The sequence below is a fragment of the Lampris incognitus genome, chromosome 12 (assembly GCF_029633865.1).
Source record: "Lampris incognitus isolate fLamInc1 chromosome 12, fLamInc1.hap2, whole genome shotgun sequence".
Lineage (NCBI taxonomy): Eukaryota > Metazoa > Chordata > Actinopteri > Lampriformes > Lampridae > Lampris > Lampris incognitus.
The window spans coordinates 30,291,017-30,316,055 of NC_079222.1; the positions used below are offsets into that span (position 1 = coordinate 30,291,017).

Below are 25,039 nucleotides of genomic sequence, written 5' to 3' on the forward strand. Positions count from 1 at the left end.
AAGACAGCAGGAAGTGCTATTTTACCCCTCTTTTAATGTCAGGCCAGGAATTCCCATATGCTAAAGGGCAGTACCATGGTGGTATTAAAAAGTAACATTTCCATGCATTCTAATTATGTGTTGTCCTATTTCATTCAGTGACTTCATCCCCTGAGGCTTCCCTCTGATGGAGCAGTGGTTGTCTACCTCTGTGAAAAGTCAGCATGTTTCCCTGCCATGTATCTCCCTGGCCCTCCACTGAGCCGCCACCTCCTTGTGGTAGTCATGCAGCGCCGACACAACCCACGCTCCCACCACAGCCTCTACCTGACCTGCTGTGCAGCTGCCCTGCTCCACCGTTGAATACGCATGCTGACATGCCCTCACCAGACCCCATGGAGTCGCTCATTGTGGTTACAGAGTACGAGCCCAGCCAGTCACCTGGAGAGGCTGGAGAGGAGGAGGAGGTAAGAAAAGGCTTACATTTTCTCCTGCATTTCCTATAAAGCCCAATAGGATGGCGAACCCACAATACATTTATATTTTCCATTATTTTCTGTTGCATTGATGTACTCAACTGGTACTTAAGCCTGGTGTTTCTGGGCGTCCGGGTGGTGTAGCGGTATATTCTGTTGCCTAGCGACACGGGGATCACCGGTTCGAATCCCTGTGTTACCTCTGGCTTTGTCGGGCGTCCCTACAGACACAATTGGCCAGTTCTGTGGGTATGTGTCCTGGTTGCTGCACTAGCGCCTCCACACGTGCTATATTGACTAAGAAATCCGAGTTTTCCTAGTTGTGGAACCATGCCGGCAGTGCCAACATGTACCCAGCTCGTGGATGCAGGCGTTTCTTCTGGCTCTGTGTACAAAGAACGGCGTCCTTGAAATTGAATAATTATATCAACTATTTAGTCAAAAAATATTCTGATATTTGATTTTGTCAATATCACCCAGCCCTAGTGATAAGACTAATTTTCTATATGGTGACTTGTAGCGCTTTGTAACCTTTGTTAACAAGTCTTTATAATCAGATAACTGTAAAGCTTTATAGAGTGTTGTATAACCAATTATAAATCACTAAGAGATATAGATTTCGTCATGATACAACATATTTATCGTACATCATAGATAGCTCATAATGGTTTATAAACATTTTCTTAATACAAACAGAAGTTTTTTGTGAAGCTTTATATAATTCAAATCTAATAATGAATTGGCATTGTACATGGACTTTAACACATATTCCTTAAAATATAAGGTTCACAGTCTGAATGTGGTTGTTGCCTCAGGCTTGGCCAGGCATCGCAGGCAGCACTACTGGTAATGCTCCTAGGTGGGGAGCCATAAGGGTAACTTGTCCCACCATTGTAATCAGTGACCCCTACAGGCACCCCACAGCTATATGGGGGATACGGGGGAATTAGCATGTGCCTCCACACAAGTTATTTCCCCCTAGAGAAACCTGCAACTGGCAGGTGAAGAGAAGCAGGAGGATGCACATAGTAGTCCTCTCCAACTGCTGCAGGGATTGTGCAACGGTGAGACCTTAGTAGAACAGGTCAAATTGGGTTAAAAAGGGCAGGGGTAAAATTTTTTTTTAAAAAAACCGTCAATAATCAATCACCTCAAATCAAGCAAATTAATCCTAAATTTTAGTTAAGTTTATTTAGTTTAGTTTGTTTCAGCATTTCTCATATATTCTCTGCACCATTGCACTTTATCGCCTCTTATTTCGCCTGGATATAGGCAATCCTTGTGTAAATATCTGAGGATTGTTGTGTTGTAGTGTTGTTATACTATGTTAAGTACACAGAGATCCACAAAACCCAAATTCTATGTAGTGCAAACCTACATGGCCAAAAAACATGATCCTGATTCTGATTTTAGTTAAGTACACACAAATAACAAACAATAAAAATGTTAATGACACCACTTATCAAAAATATATGTAACTGTGTCACATTTAAAGGTAGAGGCTATGGACAGTTCTGAGACGCCTGAACCTGCTTCTTCAGTGGGCCCACCGTTTCGCACTCCATCATGTGACCTGCTCTCACACACGGCCGGTCATCAAGAGACCCTGTTACCTGATTCCCAGGAGCAAAGGGGAAGACTGAACCTGTCGGACAGGAAGCTCTCCCTCCAAGAGCGTTCACAATCTGCCACATCACCCTGGAGCTCCCCGGGACTCAATGGGCGCTATATTTACCCCTCACTGCCCTATTCCCCCATCACATCACCCCACTCCTCTCCAAGGCTGCCCCGCAGGCCTACTGTTGAGTCCCACCGAGTTTCAATCACTGACCTCCAGGTAAGGTCAAAGCCACGTGACTCACAACACTTCAATATTTAGAGCTTTTCTTTTCTTTTCTTTTTTTGCTCTCAGTGACGTATTTCCTGGTATTTTATTGGTCTGCAAAATTTGCTTAAAAATGACTTGAACTATATTTGAATGAAAGTAAGTATTATTGAAAATTTCTTAAGTTCTGTTTACTGTTGCAAAATCATTGCAGATAACTTCCAGCCAGTGTGGCTATGCTCTATTTTTTTTATTTTTGGAAAATTATATAATTTAGGGGACTGCATATCATATATTTAATAATCCAGAAGAACACCATTTTCTTAAATCAGCCAGTTAATGGGCTTTAAGTTAAAGCAACATGTCCAATTATGCGCAGCCAATTTTATCATAACTTTTGTACCTACAACTCCTAATGCAAATTCTTTGAGTGGTTTAACTTCAACTTAACTTCACCATCGTACATTGTGTTTTCATTAACCAGTAATTACTCACTGATGCCACTCTAATTACTGAAATGCTTTGTAGTGCCTCAACAGGTATCAAAATATATTATAGCCAATTCAAATTTTGGTCGTTACATGATTATCCAACCAAATTATTTGATGCCAACCCACAAACAAACAAATGACCATGGCCCCACAATACGTTGTCTCATCTTATAACAAGTCTAGGCATGAGTAGATACTCAAGATGCTCCGATATCATTTTTTTCACTGCCGATACTGATTCCAAGTATGAACCTCTTAAAGTATCGGCCAGTACTGAAAATTGATGCGATCCATTACTTTTTGCTGAACAGTGCAGACCTGAACCATTATTTTGGGGTCAGTGTGTGAAATAACTGACATAGGATCAGATTTTTTTCCACCATTAAAGAAATCATGGCTTCCAAAAATGCAGTAAATCAAGCCATTTTGCTTTCACTTGACATTACTCGTGGCTTTTAGTATCGAATTTTCTTCCAAGGTGAAATCTCCAATACCGGTACTCCACTTTTGCCTGTAATTGGCTCAATATCCAATACCAGCATCAGTATCAGTACATCCCTGGTAGATTCTAAATGATATTATGTCGTTAAGTGTCATGGTCTCACTCACCAGCTTTGGTTTGTGCAATGTCAAAATGTGTCGACAAAAAAAATCTTCATGTTTCTGTTGACAGTTGAGTTAAGGTATATTACAATACGCCATAACTACAGACATGTTAAAGGGTACATGTGAGGAAAAAACAATATGCTTGATATGAGAGAAACTTTTACATTTCTTTATCATTCTTATTTACCCTGCTATAAAATCCTTGTTTTTGAAGATTTTGCTTGACTGGAAGCCTTCTTAGAACTTTAGATTATTTTAATGAAAGTAAAAACTGTAGTAAATGTAGCATACTATATTTGCAAATCTTGGGAAAAATGTAATGAAAATTTAAATGTGGTGATAGTTTGGGAGTATGCTTAGGGTTGGGAACAACTGCGACATCATATGCATGACGCGTCCCATGTAAGCCCTTAAATGCTGGGAAACTGCACTTAGAGGAAACAAATATCAAATATCAGTCTTCAAATAGTCTGAATCCGAGCAGCGTTACATGTGTACTTGTCTCCATTCATAAAAGCAGCAGCACACCAATAAAGAATGAGCAGACTGGATCTGAAGGTAAGGTCTTAGAGTCTTAGAATATAGAGCAGAGCTGCTAGATGTCTTGTATAGTTATATATAGAGAGGCAGACACTTGTAGATGTCCCGTAGGAGACTGTCTCTATCTCTATTTACTGAGTTGGCTCTAGGGATGCTCCCATGTGGATTTTTGCAGACTAGATGTATTTGTGTAGAACTGGCTGATACTATGAAGAAATGGGGATTCTTGTTGAACCCTATTTGCAAAGGGTACTGCAGACTGAGTTATTACTACAGCATACTTTACCTTTAAGGCATGGTTATTTGTTAAGAAGATTAACTGTTAACAGGTAATTGTTATTAAAATAATTACTGTATTGGCCCAAATATAAAATGACCCTGAAGACCCCCACCCCCCTTTTCAAGTCTCGTTTTTGGAAGAGGACGTTTTTATAAAGAAAATAATTTTATTTGAAAATATTGTTAAAAAAAACACCTTGAATAAAATAAGGTAGGCTGTTGTTTTTAACATATTTTAAAGAAAATCACGTTTTCAATATCTTTTCCATGCCTGCCGCCGAATGACTGCTGGGATGGGCTCCAGCATCCCTGCGACCCTGCAGGGAAGCAGGATGGATGGATGAATGAAATTGTTACATTCAAATCGAATGAAATGTAATCCCATTCATAAATGAACGACTTATGTTATTTAAATACCATTAAAATGTAAATAAACTGTAGTCTATTGTTATTTCTAATACCAATTAGACTGTCTCAGGAAGTTGAATCAGTTCATCTGGACAAAACGTTTATTGAGAGAAATGTTTCATCATTTCTCTCAATAAAAACAAAACAAAATATGCAGCCTATCGAACTTTCAATAACCATTGAAGTGAAGTGCAATTGTAGAACAATCTTGAAACAGATCTGACGGAGAGAAAAAACCAGACTAGTTTAAAACTTAAAACTTTCTATTTAAGGCTGGACATTTAGAAAGCGACTATTTTGGTGCGACTACGTTTAAAAAGCGGCTGTACTGGACAGTAGTTTTCAAACCCTGATTATTTATAGAGTTAAATTGCGTTTTTATATGAGACAATTACCTGGCTACCATCACTGCTGCCACGAGCACTGGAAAGTGTGGGCGTGAGACCTCACACCTGTTACGTTGGGCTGGTGTAGGTGGAGGGAGCTAGCAGCATGTGGCCAGTTAGCAAGAGCCCCGGGATAGCTGATTAGCTCAGAGGGTCGACAGCGAACGGGATGGGGATTTCCACACTGCTGCTTTATTTCTATTATACATACATCGACCATACAACGCCAGGTCTCCACGGCACTATGTTCACCAATCATACATGAACAGTAAAACAGAAAAATTATAACCTGCACCAACTTCTTACGGTTAGAGTTCGTTCTTGTGGACGTCGGTCGAAGCAGCACTAAGAACGGCTCTACTCTAGTATCGTGGTTTATATTGATGAGGAGACTGGCTGGTAGCTTATGAACTTTATTTAGGAACAATGAACACCACACGTGCAAGTTTGACCTTACCGACTTCACTTCCCTTCACTTCACACATCCGCCTGAGAGCGCGCCTACTGGCCTCTCGTAGTATTACCTATAGTATAGGCTCACCGCCCTATTATTCTGTGTATATGTTCAAACCCATATACTACGTATATGTTCACGATGTTCACCGATCATACATGAACAGTAAAACATAAAAAAATCATAAACTGCACCAACTTGTTACGGTGAGAGTTTGTTCTTGTGGACGTCGGTCGAAGCAGCACTGAGAACGGCTCTACTCTAGTGTGGTGCAACAAAACAAAAAGGAAGAGCCGCCCTGTGGCGCTATTTGGCATTACATCTATATTGTAGCGAATTCGGGGGGGCAGCCGCGGGAACCGCCACAGCCGGGACGCGAACCCGTATCTCCTGCACCCCGGGCAACAACGTTAACCAGTCGACTAAAAGGTCCGATTCGTTAGCCCAGGGCTAACGTGTCTACTTATTCGTGTACGTTACAATATTTACCGGACTGACTGCTGTGCTTCAGTCACCACCAACTCTTTGAAGACACTAATAATTGTCATTCTAACTGCGTTTGGCTGTTAGAGTTTTTGGCAATGAGGAGTTTCAGTAGAATCCACGAGCAGCAATATGTCACGTTCATTAGTGTGCGTGATTCACGGCGAATAGGGAAAACCCCCCACTTCCGTGTTTACCCGCGATGTAGTTCAGTAACGTTGCTGGTCGCCGCTGGGACCGTCGTTGGTCACCTGATCCAGCGACCCAATTGGGTCAAAGTGATCCCTCAGTCATACCCCCTTTCCGCCAGTGCGAACCTAGTTGTAGCTCTGGGCTTTTCCACGGGCTCGAGCTGGATAGAGAGCTACGTCATTACATCACTAAAACTAAAAAAATAAGTAAATTAAAAAGTACATTAAAAATAAATCTAAAAAAATCATGTAGGTCAAGTGAATCGGCCGTACTAAATTGTCCCTAGGTGTGAATTTGTCGACCCTGCGATGGTCTGGCGGCCTGTCCAGGGTGTCTCCCCACCTGCGGCGGCTGCCGCCCAATGATTGCTGGGATAGGCTCTAGCATCCCCGCGACCCTGAGTTAAGGACAAGTGGGATGGATGGATGGATGGATGGATGGATGGATGGATGTCTGTATACGTCTCCGTTTTCCCAGCAAGATGAGTTGAGAAATCCAACAGGTTTTGAATTTTGGCAGTTTTACGAAAATGAATGGCGAATCGGAAACGTGTTCTTGTAGAGGAGCTCAAGCAGGAGTCGTGACAACTTTCGGCTACACAACGTGCACCATTTATTCCTTCCACCATTACAACAACAACAAAAACCCGCGCAGCGGAAGTGTGTCACTTTAAACCCGAACCGAGGAAACAGCAGCTGTAAACTAACGTTCCTACTAGCTCAATAAGGGGAATTATGTAGCCCCATAACCACTACACTAACGTTTTCGGATTTGAGAAAGTCCACAAACTGGCAACCGTCCAGCTAGCTACGCTCACAGGCCCCGCTCACGGGCCCCGCTCGCTGTGAGCTGGCTGAGTTAACAGAGCCCGGTCTCCTAGAGAAATGGCTTTTATTCCCCTGTTGACGGATGACTCATTTAAATATAATAACACAAATATCCATTTTAAAATTCACGGAAACTGTGGTTATCTGGTTTGTTCTCCTGTGAACGATTGGCCTGAAATTTTTGAGGTTTCCTCGATTAATTTCAATAATAGGGCGAACTCTTCGCTAATCTCAATAATAGGGCGAACTCTTCGCTAATCTCAATAATAGGGCGAACTCTTCGCTAATCTCAATAATTAGGGCGAACTCTTCGCTAATCTCAATAATTAGGGCCAACTCTTCGCTAATCTCAATAATTAGGGCGAACTCTTCGCTAATCTCAATAATTAGGGCGAACTCTTCGCTAATCTCAATAATTAGGGCGAACTCTTCGCGTCATTGTCTGTTTTTAAGCATAGGACTTACATCTGTTTTACATTCGGACCAATACGGTATTTGAATTTCTATTTTTCTGTCACTTTGCCAAGCTGCCAAACTGATGACTTTATCGAAATATTCAGCAAAATATGACTAATGTCATGTTTAGCACATTTGATGACAAGCCAAAGACGAAATTATTTAAAATTAAAAGCAGTCAAGTTAGACAATGGATTGGAGCATCCCTAGCTGGCTCTTAGCCTCAGACATTAGTCCCTCTATGAAGGCTGTGCGTGAACTGGTTTTGGTGTGTATCAGCGTCTTTATAGTTTACATTGGTTGACAGGACTGAGGCTGGTATGTAGGATTTCCACGTGTACTCATGGTGTACTCAAGGTTCACTCGTGTAATGTTTCATGTTTTGTCTTTATCCAAACTTTTCATTTCTGTCTTTGATGAGTTGCACTCTGGTTCACGATAAACTCTGATTTTACCAGGTTTTGAACTTAGAAATTTGGCTTCGAAAATAACACCTGATCTTTTTTTGGGGGGGGGGGGGGCGATGACATATAATGCTGACAGACTTGGCAAAACTGTCTCTGTCCTGAAAGATGTCCAGCATAACACTGATTCCCAAAACACTGCATACCAGGTTTTATTGACTTTAATTGATGGCGTTTCATATAGTAGAGGCACATCTCACAGGAAATGCACTCTGACATGCTAGGCTACATAAATGCTAAAATGCTTAATATGATTATGGTATCATTCGTCAGGAAATATGTCCCTTTTCGTCCCTCTTATCTTCCCTCTCTTCAAGGATTGTGTGCAACTCAACCAGTATAAGCTGAAGGACGAGATTGGAAAGGTACGCTCACAATCCAAACACAGATTACTCCTTTTCACGCATTCCCACATTTTCTTCTCTCCTCCACCTACCGCATGTCCTGTGAAGTAATGCAGCTCATCACGGACAGGCAGTGAGAGTCTGTGGCTGGCCCCATTTCCCAGACTCCTCTAGGCCATGGAGGAGAGGCTGGTATAAATAGAGCTCTCCAAGGAATTTGTGAGATCCAGTTGGTGTGTGTGTGTGTGTGTGTGTGTCGGAGAGAGAGAGAAAGAGAGAGGGAGAGAGAGATACAGAGAGAGACAGTTTCATTGTGTTTGTGTTTACATGTGTGTTTATGTGTTTGCATAATGAGAGCATTTCAAGATTATTGGAGTGACTCTTGTTATTAGCTCATATCTGGGACTGTAGAATGAGCTCCATGCTGCATCCTCAATCTGCTTTCCCAGTGGGCATCCTGTCTCTCTCTCTCTTTCTGTCTGTCTCTTTATCTTTCTCTCTCTCTCTCTCTCTCTCTCTCTCTCTCTCTCTCTCTCTCTCTCTCTCTCTCTCTCTCTCTCTCTCTCTCTCTCTCTCTCTCTCTCTCTCTCTGTCTTGCTCTCTCTCTCTCTGTTTATCTTTCTTTCTCTCTCTTTATCTTTCTCTGTTTATCTTTCTCTCGCTCTCTCTCTTTATCTTTCTCTCTCTGTTTGTCTTTCTCTCGCTCTTTCTCTCTCTTTGTCTCGCTCTCTCGCTCTTTCTCTCTGTCTCTTTATCTTTCTCTCGCTCTCTCTCTTTATCTTTCTCTCTATCTTTCTCTCGCTCTCTTTCTCTCTCTTTCTCTTGCTCTCTCTCACTCTCACTCTCTTTCTCTCGCTCTCTTTCTCTGTCTCTCTCTTTCTCTCGCTCTCTTTCTCTCGCTCTCTCTCTTGTTCTCTCTAACATTTGCTCTGTGTACATGTTTTGTGTGTGTGTGTGTGTGTGTGTGTGTGTGTGTGTGTGTGTGTGTGTGTGTGTGTGTGTGTGTGTGTGTGTGTGTGTGTGTGTGTGTGTGTGCCCATGGATTTGCATGTACAAGCACAGAGGAAAGGCTTCTCTGCTAACTGGGCCTGGTCTTTCTTCCGCATTTCTCTCGTGTGTAGGTGGAAGAGCTTGATGGGGGAAGTAGATCCAGTTTCCCTAATTATCTTGAAATCAGAATGAGGGCGGAAGAGAGATGATTTGATTTGAATTGCTCTGTTCTCTGTTTGAAGCAGCTTGGAGCATGTGCTGTCGGCCCACACACACCCCTTACATTTTGTGTGTTATTTTCTTCACATGTTTTATATAGCTATATTCCCATTTGCCTTGCACAGCATGTTGTAGTATTTTTGTGTGACTGTGTGACTGTGTTGGCAGCTGCTGAATGGTACGCTGTTGTCTTATACTCAAGCCTGCCTTGTTCCCTCCTGACAAGGGTTCCTACGGTGTTGTCAAGCTGGCTTATAATGAAGATGATAACACATACTATGTAAGTCCAACTGGAACACACACACACACACACAAATGCTCTCCTATCTGTAAACCTCTAATCTGTCATTTGAAAGCCCAGATATGGGGAGTCCTTATCCATCTGCTTTTTACCTCAGTGGAAGAATGCATAGGGATTTAAAAGTATTTCACTATTTTTGTTTTGAATTATACCAAAATTATGCATTTTTTTTAACTGCTGAGATGGAGTCTGGTGGGTTTTAAGTAGCTTAGCATGATTTGATTTCACCATTCATGACAAGCGTGTCCTGAGTGTTGTCTTTGCTACTGTGCTACCAAAGCTGTGAACTGTCGTGACAGTGGATGCACGTACATGTACATTAAATCACCGACCTTAAGCTGATTATGATAATACTACAACTATTGAAATTGTCATGTAAATGCCTTTATCTGATTTCAAAATTTGAGGAAAGGGGTGGCATAGCGGTCTATTCCGTTGCCTATCAACCAACACTGGAATCGCCGGTTTGAATCCCCCGTGTTACCTTCCAGCTTGGTCAGGCGTCCCTACAGACACAGTTGTCCGTGTCTGCGGGTCGGAAGCTGGATGTGTTGGGTATGTGTCCTTGTCGCTGCACTAGCGCCTCCTCTGGTCGGTCGGGGTGCCTGTTCGGGGGAGAGGTGGAACTAGGGGGAATAGCGGGATCCTCCCACATGCTACATCCCCCTGGTGAAACTCCTCACTGTCAGGTGAAAAGAAGCAGCTCCACATGTATCGGAGGAGGCATGTGGTAGTCTGCAGCCCTCCCCAGATCGGCACAGGGGGTGGAGCAGCAACTGAGACGGCTCGGAAGAGTGGGGTAATTGGCCAAGTACAACTGGGGAGAAAAAAAGGGGGGGGGGTCCAAAAAAAAAAAAACATGAGGTAAGGGCTTCATCAGCTCTGAACTTGACATCAGTCACCCAGAGTGATGAGCAGAGCGAACCAAAAGAATGCTGTCAACATCTTTCCCCACTCAGGTCTCATGGCACTGCTGAAGCAGGGATACTAAATAATGACATCTGCATCCGGCAGGTCTGATAAAATAGCTGGTTGTAATCATGCTTTTGCATAGGTATTATTACGGTGTTAATTATTCATTACTAGAGTAAGTGTATGTGCGTGTCAGTGAGTGGTTGGGTGTGCTATGAGTTTTGTTCTACTTCACTTTTACTTCTCTCTTTAACCTTTGACGTCAACCTCAACATTATATTGCTTCATCTTCTTCCAACCTATCCCATCTTTGCCTTGTCCCTCTTCGTGTCTCGTAGGCGATGAAGGTGCTATCCAAGAAGAAGCTGATGAGGCAGGCCGGTTTCCCACGTAAGTCCAGAGCCAGGGACAGATGGTTGATTCAGCAGGGAGGGCTCATTCTGGAGTAGTATGTGGACACAACTATCCAGTATTAAATCCATCTTGTATTTGGTCCTGTCCTCTCCTTTCCCCTCTTCTCCTCAACGTTATACCACTCCCATCTCCTCCTCCCCCCTCCGCTTTTTTTTCCTCCTTGTTCTTCTTCTCTCAATAAGGGAGACCCCCGCCACATGGAGCCAAAGTGGTCCCAGAGGGCCCCCCTCAACCCAAAGGACCCCTGGAGCGGGTCTATCAGGAGATCGCCATCCTGAAAAAGTTGGACCACCCTAATGTAGTGAAGCTTGTAGAGGTCAGTCCTGATAAAGGTTCTCCTTACAACGGCATGGGCGTCTTCGTCTGTGTGTTTGTGTGTGAGAAGGATGTCAGTGTTTTCCCTATATTCATTCTGTCGCGGCGGTGCACCACTGCAGAATGAATGATTTTCCCTCCCACACTGTGCGAGCATGATAAGGCCACATTATCGTGGAATTGTTGTGAGTCATCGACTAGAGCATCACATCCCAGAATCCTCGAGCTCCTCATTCCTCAGAGGAAACCTACATGAAAGGTGCTGTTATAAGAGTAGCGTAGCTCCTTAAGGGATAGGGCAGTACATAATGTGTGTGCGTAGTGAGTGTGTGGTTGAGCGAGTGTGACAGAAAAGTGTGAGCGGGGCAGAGGAAAAGGTTAGCGGGAAGTTGTTAGTCTGGCAGTAAATGTACAGAATAGTCTGTAGTGTGTCAGTTGATAAATGCTGTAGCTTCTCAAGACCAAGAAAAGTCTTGTCTGTTGTTTCCCCAACTGGTGGGACAGTGAAGGGGTTTAGCCCTAGCAAACATCCAGGGTTTTCCCCTCCATTATAAGGCTTAGGTGCAGCATCCAAGCCGGATGAATGGAAAACCAACATGGAGAGCATCAAAACTAACTAATGACTTTTTGATTTTTTTTGATTTTTTTTTGGATTTTTCTCCCTTTTTCTCCCAGTTGTATCTGGCCAATTACCCCCCCCAGTGGACTTATTTAGCAAGTTTTGTCCTTAAGCTTTTTGGGTGGTGTTTATTTATTATCTGCTCTTGCTTTTCCCACCTTTTGTACTCGGATATAGTAATAATAATAATGGTCCAAAATGATGTGAAACTGCATATTTTTTTCATTGAAAAATTTAAAATTTTCTTGGGGGAGGAGCCCCCCCAACCCCCCGCCAAATACATGCACCATCATCTTCCACAAACCTAGTGAAAACACGAGCCGGTGTCTCATGCTCGTGGACGTGTGGCGTGCCCGACAGCGCCGCTGTGGAAAAATAATTACAGGGGAAAGCCCGGATGTACAGAGTTTTCTAGCTTTCATCAACGTAAAGGAGTTACGTTTCATGTTGGTCTTGCTGCCAAAGGCCTCTTTTCCAACACAGCGACATCAGTGGTGACCGAAAGTTTTTGTGAAGCAAAGCTGTCGCACACACACACACACACCTTGATCAGTCAGTCATTCCTCACATTGCCCACTAGACTCTACTGCAGTCACCTGCTCCTCAGACTTTTCATCGATCTTAATACATGTGTTGAACTTGTGCAAGTCCTCAAAGCAAAACCTTGCAAACTCAGGACACCCAGCTCCCGTCAGGGTGCACCGGTCCAAAAGAAATGGCAGATAACATTAACACCAGCAAGATGTTTGGTAAGACTTGAGCCATTTTTCAGTTTTGCGGTGTCTAAAGCACAACTTTAGTGCCTTTTGCCTGCTGTTTAGCATGACTACATGAGGATTTTGTGACTTGTACACGTGGGACAGATGAGTGATGAGTGAGACATTGTTTAGTTTTTTTGGCTGAAGAAGAACAATGGCTCATGAGTCAGTTCTGTGTACAGGACTATCATCTACTGATACTACGTAGCACTTATAAGCCATAGTTCATACAACAAACACAGAGCACTTGTAATCTCGGCCACTGGGCTAAAAACAGAAATGTGACTCTTCCGGTATATTGTCACCATGTACGAGCTGTATACTTCCTCATTACTCATTGCAGTCAGTAGACTTTGTCTGTGAGAACAACGTTTTCCCCTATGATGCTACAGCGAAGCAGGGCTTGTTTAACCCCATGGCCATGAGTGCCATAGTAAACTCATAGGTGTCTAGACAACTGGTCTGTGTTGCATGTGTGCAGCTAATTACTCTTCTGAATCAGTTTTAATGTGAGCCATTTTGTTATGACCTCACCAACGCTGTGCTCTGTTGTGGACGTTGTATCAACATCCACTTGTGTGTGTGTGTGTGTGTGTGTGTGTGTGTGTTGGGGTATTGTTTTACTCTGTCGCTGTGTACGGCACATATTTATTCATGACCATATCACAACTTCAGGTGTGGTTGTGTTCACATTTTCTACCAGTTTTGATATGCTTTTTGTATTTTCCATTCATTTTCCTCCCCCTCTGTATCGATGCCAGGTTTTGGATGACCCCAGTGAGGACCATCTGTACATGGGTAAGAGTAACCATGTTGTCAGCCCACCTGGCTAACTCTGCACATCAACACAAACACACACTCATAAAGCAGTGCATAAAGGAAGGTCAGGTTAAGATATCCACTTTCAGGGGCACCGGGTAGCATAGCGATCTACTCCGTTGCCTACCAACATGGGGCTCGCCGATTCAAATCCCCCGTGTTACCTACGGCTTGGTCGGGCGTCCCTAAAGACACAATTGGCCGTGTCTGTGGGTGGGAAGCCGGATGTGGGTATGTGCCCTGGTCATTGCACTAGCGCCCCCTCTGGTCGGTTGGGTTGCCTGTTCAGGGAGGGAGGGGGAACTTGGGGAAATAGCGTGATCCTCCCACGTGCTATGTCCCCCTGGGGTAACTCCTTACTGTCAGGTGAAAAAGAAGCGGCTGACGACTCCACATGTATTGTAGGAGGCATGTGGTAGTCTACAGCCCCCCCCCCCCCCAGATCAGCAGAGGGCTAAAGACTAATAAATAAATAAATTATATATATATATATATATATATATATATATATATATATATATATATATATATATACATACATACATACACACACACACACACACACACACACACACACACACACACACACTTTCAACTGGTCTTATTTAGACAGCAGAAATGCCTTTAGCATTAACCTTATCTTTGTTTCATTCACAGTGTTCGAGCTGGTCAAACAAGGGTAAGTTTCCTCATCGTGATAAAGATGGTAAAGTTGGTGTGAACTCTATCTCATTATTAGTGATCATCACTTGCGTGCCTGTGCATATACATATGTCCTGTCTACTAAGGGCTGTGATGGAGGTTCCAACGGATAAACCATTTAATGAGGACCAGGCTCGCTTTTACTTCCAGGACCTGCTCCGGGGAATTGAATTCTGTAAGTCAGCCCAATTTCTGTTTACCCTTTTACCCCCCCCCCCTTTATATACTAAGATAAAGACAAAAAAGGCTGAACCCTACAAACTAAAGTTTAGCAAGACATTTTAAAAGGTGCATATGTTGACAGACAGACCGACAAAAGGACAGAAATATAGACAGACAGACAGACAGATAGATAAATAGATAGATAGATAGACAGACAGACAGACAGACAGACAGACAGACAGAGACAGACTGACTGACTGACTGGTAGAATAGGTGGGACCACAGGGGGTGTCTGTGTAGCGTAGCAGTCCATTCCGTTGCCTACCAACACAGGGATCACCGGTTCGAATCCCCATGTTACCTCCGGCTTGGTCGGGGGTCCCTACAGACACAATTGGCCTTGTCTGTGAGTGGGAAGCCAGATGTGGGTATTGTCCTGGTCTCTGCACTAGCACCTCCTCTGGTCGGTCGGGGTGCCTGTTCAGTGGGTAGGGGGAACTGGGGGGAATAGTGTGATCCTCCCACGCGCTACGTCCCCCTGGTGAAACTCCTCATTGTCCGGTGAAAAGAACCAGCTGGCAACTCCACATGTATCGGAGGAGGCATGTGGTAGTGTCCAGCCCTCCCTGGATTGGCAAAAGGGGTGGAGCAGCGACCAGGACAGCTCAGAGGAGTGGGGTAATTGGGGAGAAAAAGAGGGGAAAATATCCACACACAAAAAAAAAACGAATAGGTGGGACCACAAACTCTAAAATTAATTGTTTCTTTCCAAAAAACAGCAAACATATAACTAGAATGCACTCAGTAGAGTTCAGATCTCTGCCAGGAGTATCTCCCTTTCTCCGGTGCTCAGGCAAAAAAAAAAAAAAAAAAACCAGCTGAGGAGTTTGCACTTAATGGCGATATAAAACAGATTTTTCAAAGGTTTTGAATCACCGCAACCACGAGAGGCTGTCGATCATGCAGTCATACCTGTGCACAAAATGAGGCTGACAGGCAGGCCCAGCCACATGGAAAGAAAAAAGTGTTTTTCCTGCCATCATAAGAATTTTGCACAGTGCCAAGGTCAGTTGAGTAGGAATTATCGTTGAAATATGCAGCACTCAAACTAAAAAAACCTTCATAATAAAAACGTTTGGCCTGTCAGTCTGTGGATGCACAGCCTGCTGGTCGAACCCTCTCACGAATGCGACTGAGTGTAATATGAGCTTTCACTTTCCAAAAGGAAACGGTTTGCTGTGTGACTATTTTGGGTGCAGTCTAGTAGCTTTGAGAGAGAGAGAGAGAGAGAGAGAGAGAGAGAGAGAGAGAGAGAGAGAGAGAGAGAGAGAGAGAGCGAGAGAGAGAGAGAATAGAACAGCGAATGAAGAAAGGGAGTGGCAGTAATGAGAACAAACCTTTTTCAAAGGTTTTGAATCATTACAACCATTAGTCGTTCTTGAAAAGCAACCCCATAGCGTGATGCTGCCGCCAGCAAGCCTTAGAGTATGGGTGGTGTTGCTAAAATGTTGGGCTTTGTTTGATTTGCTCAAAAACATAGCTCTTAGCTTTTGGCCAAAGAGCTCGACTTTAGCCTTGTTAGACAACAAAATATGTGAATCTGTGAAGCACTGAACAGATTATTGATTTCTGTACAGCTTCTCCCATACCAGCCAATGCCTGATTTTGGTAGTGTTTGGATTGTATCCGAGGCAGCACGGAGGCGCGGTGGTTAGCACTGTTGCCTCACAGTAAGAAGGTCCTGGGGTTGTCCAACATTGGGGTCATCCCAGGTCGTCCTCTGTGTGGTGTTTGCATGTTCTCCCCGTGCCTGTGTGGTTTTTCTGTGGGTGCCCCGGTTTCCTCCGACAGTCCAAAGACGTGTAGATCAGGTGAGTCTGACTAACTAAATTGTCCTTAGGTGTGAATGTGTCTGCCCTGAGATGGACTGGCGACCTGTCCAGGGTGTTTCCCCGCCTTCCGCCCAATGACTGCTGGGCTAGGCTCCAGCTTCTTGTGACCCTAATTAAGATAAGCAGCTTGGAAAATGGATGGATGGATGAATTGTATCCATATCTTTTCCATTTTGTTATAAGGAGCCTTGCTGTGCACCTTGGAAAGTTCATAGCTTCACCAGTGTTTCCCTGACCTTCCCTAGCCTTTTGCCTCCTTGCAACTTCAGTTCAGACTTCCATGGGGAGTGCCTTGGTCTTCATGACAGGTGGACTGATCTGACCTGCTGTTGCAATTCTGAGACCTCAAAAAGGCAGTGATATTTACTTTGCAACTATGCAAATAAGCACTGGTGGATGCGTCAAAATCATCTGAATATTTTTTTTTACTTTGACATTATCAGGATTTACTTCTGAAGGTGTAGAAAAATATAATTAAAATATACCTTAATTTGACTGTGCGACAAAGGAAAACGCAGAATAAATGAAATACATTGAGCTTAACCTCTCATTTCTGATTTGTACCCAGTGCATTACCAGAAGATAATCCACAGAGACGTCAAACCTTCAAACCTGCTGGTGGGAGAAGATGGCCACATCAAGATAGCAGACTTTGGTGTCAGTAACCAGTTTGAGGGTGCTGATGCTCTCCTCACCAGCACAGTGGGAACACCTGCCTTTCTAGCGCCTGAGACACTGTCTGAGACCAGGAAGAACTTCTCTGGCAAGGTGAAGGAACAGAAAGTTAGCTAACACCCTCTGGTGGTGATTTTGGAAAATGTTAATTTTTTGTGGGCCAACAATATATTGCAGGAACTCAGGTTTAATTGCTTTACGTGTTTCTATGATCCTTTCCTTACTATTTGATCAATTTTCCATAAAGGCTTTGGATGTTTGGGCCATGGGAGTAACGCTGTATTGCTTTGTCTTTGGAGTGGTGAGTCTTTGTAAAACAAAATGGCTTTTTATCCAAATAAGTATTCAGTAAGCTTGTTCTCTTCCTGAATTTATACCCTTCAATGATCACCCCTTTAAAAAAAAACTTCTTTAACGTTCAGTGTCCGTTTATGGACGAGCGCATCCTGAGTCTTCATCAGAAAATCAAGACCCAGCCTGTGGAGTTGCCAGAAAAGTGAGTACAGGTCTACCAACCAACTTTTTTTCAAGGGATACAGTCGTGATTTCAGTGTGTAGTATATTGCAGATGCCTTTGTGCTATTAACTGAATTATGAAGAAGGTTTTTTATCTTTTATTTAATTGAACAGTTGCATATTACCTAACTTAACCTAAAATGAGGCTAATTATGATTCATCCTGTCCCAACAGTGCTGACATATCAGATGATCTCAAAGATCTACTGCTTAAGATGTTGGACAAAAACCCAGAAACCAGAATCTCAATTCCACAGATTAAGGTTGTTTTATAGTTTATTTGTGTTGCAAACTTTGATTGGAATGTTGGCCTAGCTTTGCTTCCACGGTAAATAATCTACCCAGTGTTGAGCTTTCACTAAGATATTTGCGAATACCCAAAGAAATGATCGTAGATGTGAGTACATGAATGTGTCTCTGTGTCTCCGAATTTGTGTGTGTGTCGAAGAGAACGTGAACAGAAGGTGCTCATGTTCTCTGCTCATGCTCATATACAGGTACACCCATGGGTAACAAGGCATGGCGCTGAGCCCCTCCCTGCAGAAGATGACAACTGTTGTATGCTGATTGAGGTGACTGAGGAGGAGGTGGAGAATTCTGTCAAACACATCCCAAGCCTGGCTACTGTGGTGAGTTTGTTTCTTAAAGAACGATGCTTTGCAGAGCTACCCTGTTTGTTTCAGTCATGTCTGAGAAAATAACAGGATTGGTTCTGTTCATTTCAGCTAAGCTTTTTAGTGTGAAAGTTTAGCTACATCTGAAATTTACTCATTAGCCAGATCCTTTTGCATGAAAGAGTCAAAGCTCTAGCTCAAGTCCATTACTTGACTGGACTGCACTGTATAATGCTGAGCGAAAGACATGATACTGCCCCATTGAGGCCTTCCACCGAGGTTCAGGACTTTCCCTAACACTTCAGCAGTGTTCAGCTCTGTGAATACAAGAAACATTTTATAATACTTTTTTATAATACTCACCTGTGGTCATGAGCTTTGGGTAGCGACCGAAAGGGTGAGATCACGGATACAAGCGGCTGAAATCAGTTTCCTCTGTAGGGTGTCTGGCTCAGCCTTAGAGATAGGGTGAGGAGCTCGGACATCTGGAGGGAGCTCGGAGTAGAGCCGCTGCTCCTTCGCATCAAAAGGAGCCAGTTGAGGTGGTTCGGGTGTCTGATTAGGATGCCTCCTGGGCGCCTTACTTTGGAGGTTTTCCGAGCACGTGCAACTGGGAGGAGACCCCAGGGTAGACCCAGAACTCACTGGAGGGACTCCATGTCCAGTCTGGTCTGGGAACGCCTTGGGATCCCCCAGGAGGAGCTGGAGGGCATTGCTGGGGAGAGGGACGTCTGGAGTGTCTTACTTAGTTTGCTGCCACCGCAACCCGACCCCAGAGAAGCGGCTGATGATGAGATTTTATAATGCTGTGTACCAGGACCAGCTGCTGATATTGTCTTTTATTTATTTAGTTTTTTGCTTCATCTTAATGGCCAATTACCTTTTTTCTCAGTAGGTCAGTCCTTATAATCCACACTCTGCAGCCAGGAACAATGCAGTGTGACAGTGTTTACAGGCCCATGTACTGTATACATTATTCACCATGCCCTTGACCCTCCTCAGCCTTTTTCTGGTTTGGTAGCGTTCTCATTGATATAATGCACATAGGGAAGGAAGTCAGTGGACACTGAGTTTTCAAGCTTGTGTCCAATATTCAATGCCAGGCCAGCCAATAGCCTTCAAAACGAATATCATGATTCAAAAGTGAACTGTTTTTCTTTTTAATTATTTAAGCATGTTATTTTTTTCAGTGTTTTTACTACAATCAACTTTAAATTTGCAGATTCTTGTGAGAACTATGCTGAGGAAGCGCTCCTTCGGTAACCCCTTCGACTGGGGCCGCAGAGAAGATCGAGGCAGTCCATCAGCTCCTGGACAAGTGCTCATGTAAGGCCTTTTCTGGTAGATATTAGAGACTCAGCTGTATCTCCTACAGAGCTTGTGCCGTAATAATGGTAGTCATAGTACCATGCCCAACAATGGCCATTCTTAAAGTTAAGACATTGTAATGAATTAAAACCAGATTGCTTTAAAAGGAAAATTGTCAAGAAAATTCAAGGTGAAGACCTCAGTCCTTGCGTTAATGATCTTAATAGTCAAGTGATTTAACAAATCTGTTTACATTAGGAACACAAATGAGGCTATGTATGTAATGAGTCTGTTATTGTTGGTAACACTCTCTTATGCTCTTTAAATAGAGCTTTCTAATTGGTGTTTATTCGTTGGGTGCTTGCAATACAAACATGCACAACAGACTCATTATTTCTCTCCCCCTCTCCTGCCCATCAGTAAAAGCAAAGCGGGCAATGTGAAGTACTGCTACATTCATAGTAGCCGAAGAAGGTAAAGGACTTAAGGACTGCACCAATGCTTGCTTTCAGATCAAAGGCCTATTGAAATGGTTCAGAATACACTTAAGACCATGGGCATGGCATTTGAATCTGGATTTACTGCTTGGATGGTGGTTTTTCATGTTCAAGCAGTCTTGGTCTGTGTTAAATTACTGAACAAGGCAAGACACTAGGATGCTTGAAAAACAAACCATGTTTGAACACCGCTAAGCTCAAGAGTCTTTGGTACGTGTAATTAGGAAATAGTTTTTTCTTGTTTAACGGAGTGGCTCTTTGCCAAGGTTGTTCTGCATAGTGCAAAAATAGCCCTGTTCGATTTTAGGTCACCATGAAGTGGTTGAAGTTTTTTTAGTAGTTGAATCCATGTGTGCTCCAAAAAGGCCTTAACAAGGTCAAGCAAAGTTATGGTCAAACACTTAAAGTATTGGGGCATCCGGGTAGTGTAGCGGTCTATTCAGTTGCCTACCAACACAGGGATCGCTGGTTCGAATCCCGTCCGGCTTGGTCGGGCATCCCCACAGTCACAATTGGCCGTGTCTGCAAGTGGGAAGCCGGATGTGGGTATGTGTCCTGGTCACTGCACTAGCGCCTCCTCTGGTTGATCAGGGCACCTGATCGGGAGGGGGAACTGGGGGGAATAGCGTGATCCTCCCACATGCTACATCCCCCTGGCGAAACTCCTCGCTGTCAGGTGAAAAGACGCAGTTGGCGACACCACATGTATCGGAGAAGACGTGGTAGTCTGCAGCCTTCCCCGGATTGGCAGAGGGGGTGGAGCAACAACCGGGACAGCTCGGAAGAGTGGGGTAATTGGCCATGTACAATTGGGGAGAAAAAGAGGTCAAAAAAACAAAAAAAAACAAAACCAAGTATTGCAGTCTGAGAAATACTAAGGCCTTATTACTATCGTGTAATTTTCTGTAGTTCCTGCTTAGTTCGTTGCATGCAGCCTTCCACTTTTCCATGCTACGGAATTATTTTTGCCTCCGTTTGTCCTTGACTGACTTTAACTAACGGCTTGCCAGATTTATTTTGATGGTCCCTGTTAGTTTCCTAGCTGATGAAAGATTTAGTTTATTCTTGTCCTTCGGCAATGATATTGCATCGACAGCAGGTAATTCGCAGCACTGCGATGAATCCTTTTTCTCTTGTTACCTAGGAAACAGGAGAGCGGGGATGGGTTGAGAAGTATGGACCTACCCTATGTGGGTGAGGATGAGGCCCTTTCCTGACACAGAGGGTTTCTGATGTGCGCTGGAAACGATCTGTCTGCCTGCAACCAACGCAGCCCAACACCCCTTTACTCACTGTTTTACACAGTCAACTTACCAAGGTTTCCCTGGGAAGTGGAAATGACTGGCTTACATGAAAGACATGGACAAAGCGGGTGTAATGATATTAGGCACTCCAACAGTTTCTGCTACCTTTATTCCATTTGCTCCTTAAATGAAGAAATCTGAAAATGATTTAAGGTTTTTTTGAAATGAGATTTGAATATGGACACCTTCAGAGGGGAAATTTTGTTCCCTAGCACCTGAACCTGTCCTCACCCCTCACCCGTTACCATGACCTTATCCTTCTCAATCCTGCATGCCTTTGTAGTCCTAGCATGCTTTGTCTCAGGCTTCAACTGTACAGTACAGTGTTTGACTTTAGTTCTAGCCCCCTGTGTTCATCTTTCCTCTTCTTTACTTGACAAAGCTGTTGTTTTTACAGCAGGGGTATAATTGGGCATTAGGGCAACAGTTGGGGTTTTTATACCAGTGGATAGGATGGTTACTGGTCCTGAACAACTTGGTGCCCACCACCAGCCCCATATTCTCCTTTAGTAGAGCAGGTTTCTTGACAATGATTGTCTGGTGCACTCTTCTGCTGTGGTGACCAGTTTTGTAACATATTTGAGGGCAAAAAAATCTGTACAGTTTACTGAAATGAAAAGAGGAGGTTAAAATAAAATGTTTACTTCATACAATGCATGTGTTCACTTTCCCAATGCAAATATTGTATAAGCTACAGGCTATTTTAAATGTACACATTCATACAATTACCTTTTTCAGAAGTTTTTGTTTTTGTTACACCAACAATGGCACATTGTGAAGAAACCAAGTTGAAAGCTTTTAGTGCTATGGGAACTTCCACACACATTCTTCACAACTTTAAACAGGATAGCATAGAAAAATTAAGATTTTCTTGAGCACAATTTGTGCGAAGTTTGATGAGTCTTTTCTACGCTACTGTAATATCAAAAACATTTGAGTTAAAGTGTTATTTGTGATAATCTGATAAATTGGCAGTGAACGGACTATTCCACCAAATGGGCTTAATGAACGGAAACCGTTCATTAATGAACAGAAACCGTTCATTAAGCAAATTTTACGACACTCATTATCTAAAGTTATTGGAATAACTTGATGATTTGTCAAAATTGTATCAACTGCAATGCAGTCCTACCAAACAGTATGGACAAGAAATGTCGGTGTATTGGTAGAACTCATGGCATCTGGGGGAAACATTTAAATCATTGGAAATGAAAACAGTTTGAAAGCTTCTTGTATTTGTGTCACTGCTCAAAATGGATGTTTGTGTTTATAGTGAAATCAAGAAATTGCCTGTTGAACCTCAAGTTCCAAAACACCAAAAAAACTAAATCAGCTATCTGATTTAGCTGATTTTGTACAGACTTCTACCTTAAATTTATCAATACCTTTAAACAGTTATTCTTTAATAAAATGTCTTCAATTAATAAAGTAGGTAACCCATATAAGTTTTAACATGGAATCATTTGTGCAGATGCAGGCCTTTCTTACAAATCTATGCATAACATATTGTATTTCTAATAATATTGAACTTAAAAATCTTCATCAACATTTGGTTAGAATATATGCCACCCATACACATAATTAAATACACATAATTAATAATAATAATTAATAAATATAAAATTACATTGTCTTAAGAAATGTGTTTTATACTTTCCGATAAGCCCAAATAATTTTGTCACTAGTATTTTTGTTTGTCTTTTGTTCCTTTCAATTTCCCCATTTTAAGTTTTGATTTTGTCAAAAAAATGTGAGTATATGGTTTGCTAGTCACTGGAATTGTCTTGACAACATGAACATTAACAATTGATGCTTCCACATGATGCTGCCACACAATTATTATTTCAGCACCTGTGTTGAATGAATGACAAAGGAACATTTGAATTTTTACATGACTTCTTGCATGTCACCGAGTCTGTGTTGTGTTTTCTATGACTTACTATGCATAAGAAAAGTCTCTGTATAGTCTCTGTATAGGGCAATGATTTAACCTGTCAGCAAGCCTTGTTCAATAATGTGCATACTGGAGGCTGAACGAGGAGGGGTTTATGTGGTAGAACATTTCTGTTTGGTGTCTTGATGCATGCTCAATAATCCAGGTAAGAACATCAAAGAAGGTTGAATCAGTTCATCTGGATACAATGTTTATTGACAGAAACGTTTCATCACTCATCAAAGTGACCTAGATGAGGGGATGATAATGTTCTGTCAATAAACATTGTATCCAGATGAACTGAGTCAACCCTCTTTGATTTCTGTTTGGTGTTTGTTTGGCCAACCTTTTCCATCACTGATACAATAGTGGAGTTCACCACATCAGACAGACAACCTGGCTGTCTACACAGAGCTATCAACACAATGTATGAATGGTTTTGATAATAATCTCACCCGGTGAGGTTGTTATCTAGTGTGTGTTTTGAGGGACCCTTGAAATTCATTTCTTGTCGGCTGCATTTGAAGTATGTTTGGATTTAAAGGGAAATTCCTGTGACTTGTAGTCTATGATTTTTTTTGAGTACCTATGAATTAGCAAAAAAAAAAAAAAAACAGCGCAAAACTATACTGATTTGTGATACAGTGCAAAAGGCTACCTCAGTTTACCACAAATTTACATGAAATTGAAGAGCTTGTCAAAGACTTGCTCATTGGGAATAATTAAACCTCTGTTTTTAGCTATACACAACAAAATGAATATCTCCATTTAGCTGAAAATCACCTCCATGAAAAAAAAACCAAAAAAAAAACAGATGGACACACTGGATTTGATGCAGTTTAAGAATGCAACACACAAGTATAATGTTTTTGTTTTTTTACATACATTATGATATTTAAACTTTATGCTTGTTTCATCTCACTATATGCCAATTCTTATCAGAAGAACCAGGCTAACTAGTAACCGTTATTGTTCACAGCTTTGCATTCTGTAGAACTAGTGTCATTTATTTTAGAAAAGCATGGGGCTCTTTACCACAAATGCACGCCAACATATTGATCACATAACACTGAGTTGTTGTAGCATGATGCAAGGTTCTAACAAATTGGGACCTCAGAATTAATTATATACATATTGTGTCCAATTCAATATTTAAATAAAATACAATTGCCTTTCTGTAATGGTTCTTGACTGAATTTTATTCCAATCAAATTGTTTTGCCCCACTGCAAACAGATTTAAATCCAGTAGGCCTATGATTTAATTTAGAGGAAAATTACCAATAGATAGCATTGTATCCTATGACACTTAATTACTTGCATATACTTGCAATAATTACAAAAGGTTCATCTCTTACTCCTGAGAAAGATCATCTGGATAGCAAAGATTAACACAAATTACTGTATGCTTCATTAAATAGGATACAGACAACTGAATTTCAAGTTTCAAGTTATTCATTGGGCCATGTAAATCGTAAAGCTAACAATACCAAAATAGAATGGTATGTGTAGAGCAACAGGGCAGTAGTGTCGGTGAGAGGATATTAGGTCAGGTTGAACCTTACCTACCATGTCCCCCTTGAGGCGTCTGGACAGTCACTTCCAGGGCCAACCCCACCCAGGACGGCTGCAAGCCCAGGTTGCCCCAGAGAGGGGGGCACCCTTGTCTGCAACCCGTTCTATGGGGGGTAAACATGTCTGCTCTATTGGCAAGGAGCACAAGCTGGCCCCCATCCAGAACAAGAAATTCAGATGACTGTCTGGGGACCCAGATTAGTGTCCCTACCCTAATTGTCTGATGTATATGACACTTGTTGTTTGTGACACTACTTTTGGATAGAGAACGGCATTTGAATGAACACAGTCACATCTCTAAAGAATA

General features: G+C 42.5%; 1 protein-coding gene across 1 annotated transcript; it reads left to right on the plus strand.

Annotated features, from left to right (window-relative positions):
- The first annotated feature begins 203 nt into the window (after positions 1-203).
- LOC130121782 (calcium/calmodulin-dependent protein kinase kinase 2) lies at positions 204-22,807 on the plus strand. The gene is made up of 16 exons (XM_056290671.1): positions 204-446; positions 1,951-2,292; positions 8,184-8,231; positions 9,646-9,699; positions 10,971-11,022; positions 11,229-11,362; positions 13,500-13,536; positions 14,215-14,236; positions 14,346-14,434; positions 16,882-17,081; positions 17,236-17,289; positions 17,411-17,484; positions 17,679-17,766; positions 18,001-18,132; positions 19,340-19,443; positions 21,067-22,807. The coding sequence occupies exons 1-16, from the start codon at positions 204-206 to the stop codon at positions 21,137-21,139; spliced, it is 1,746 nt and encodes a 581-aa protein (XP_056146646.1). The 3' UTR covers positions 21,140-22,807.
- The last annotated feature ends 2,232 nt before the right edge of the window (positions 22,808-25,039 follow it).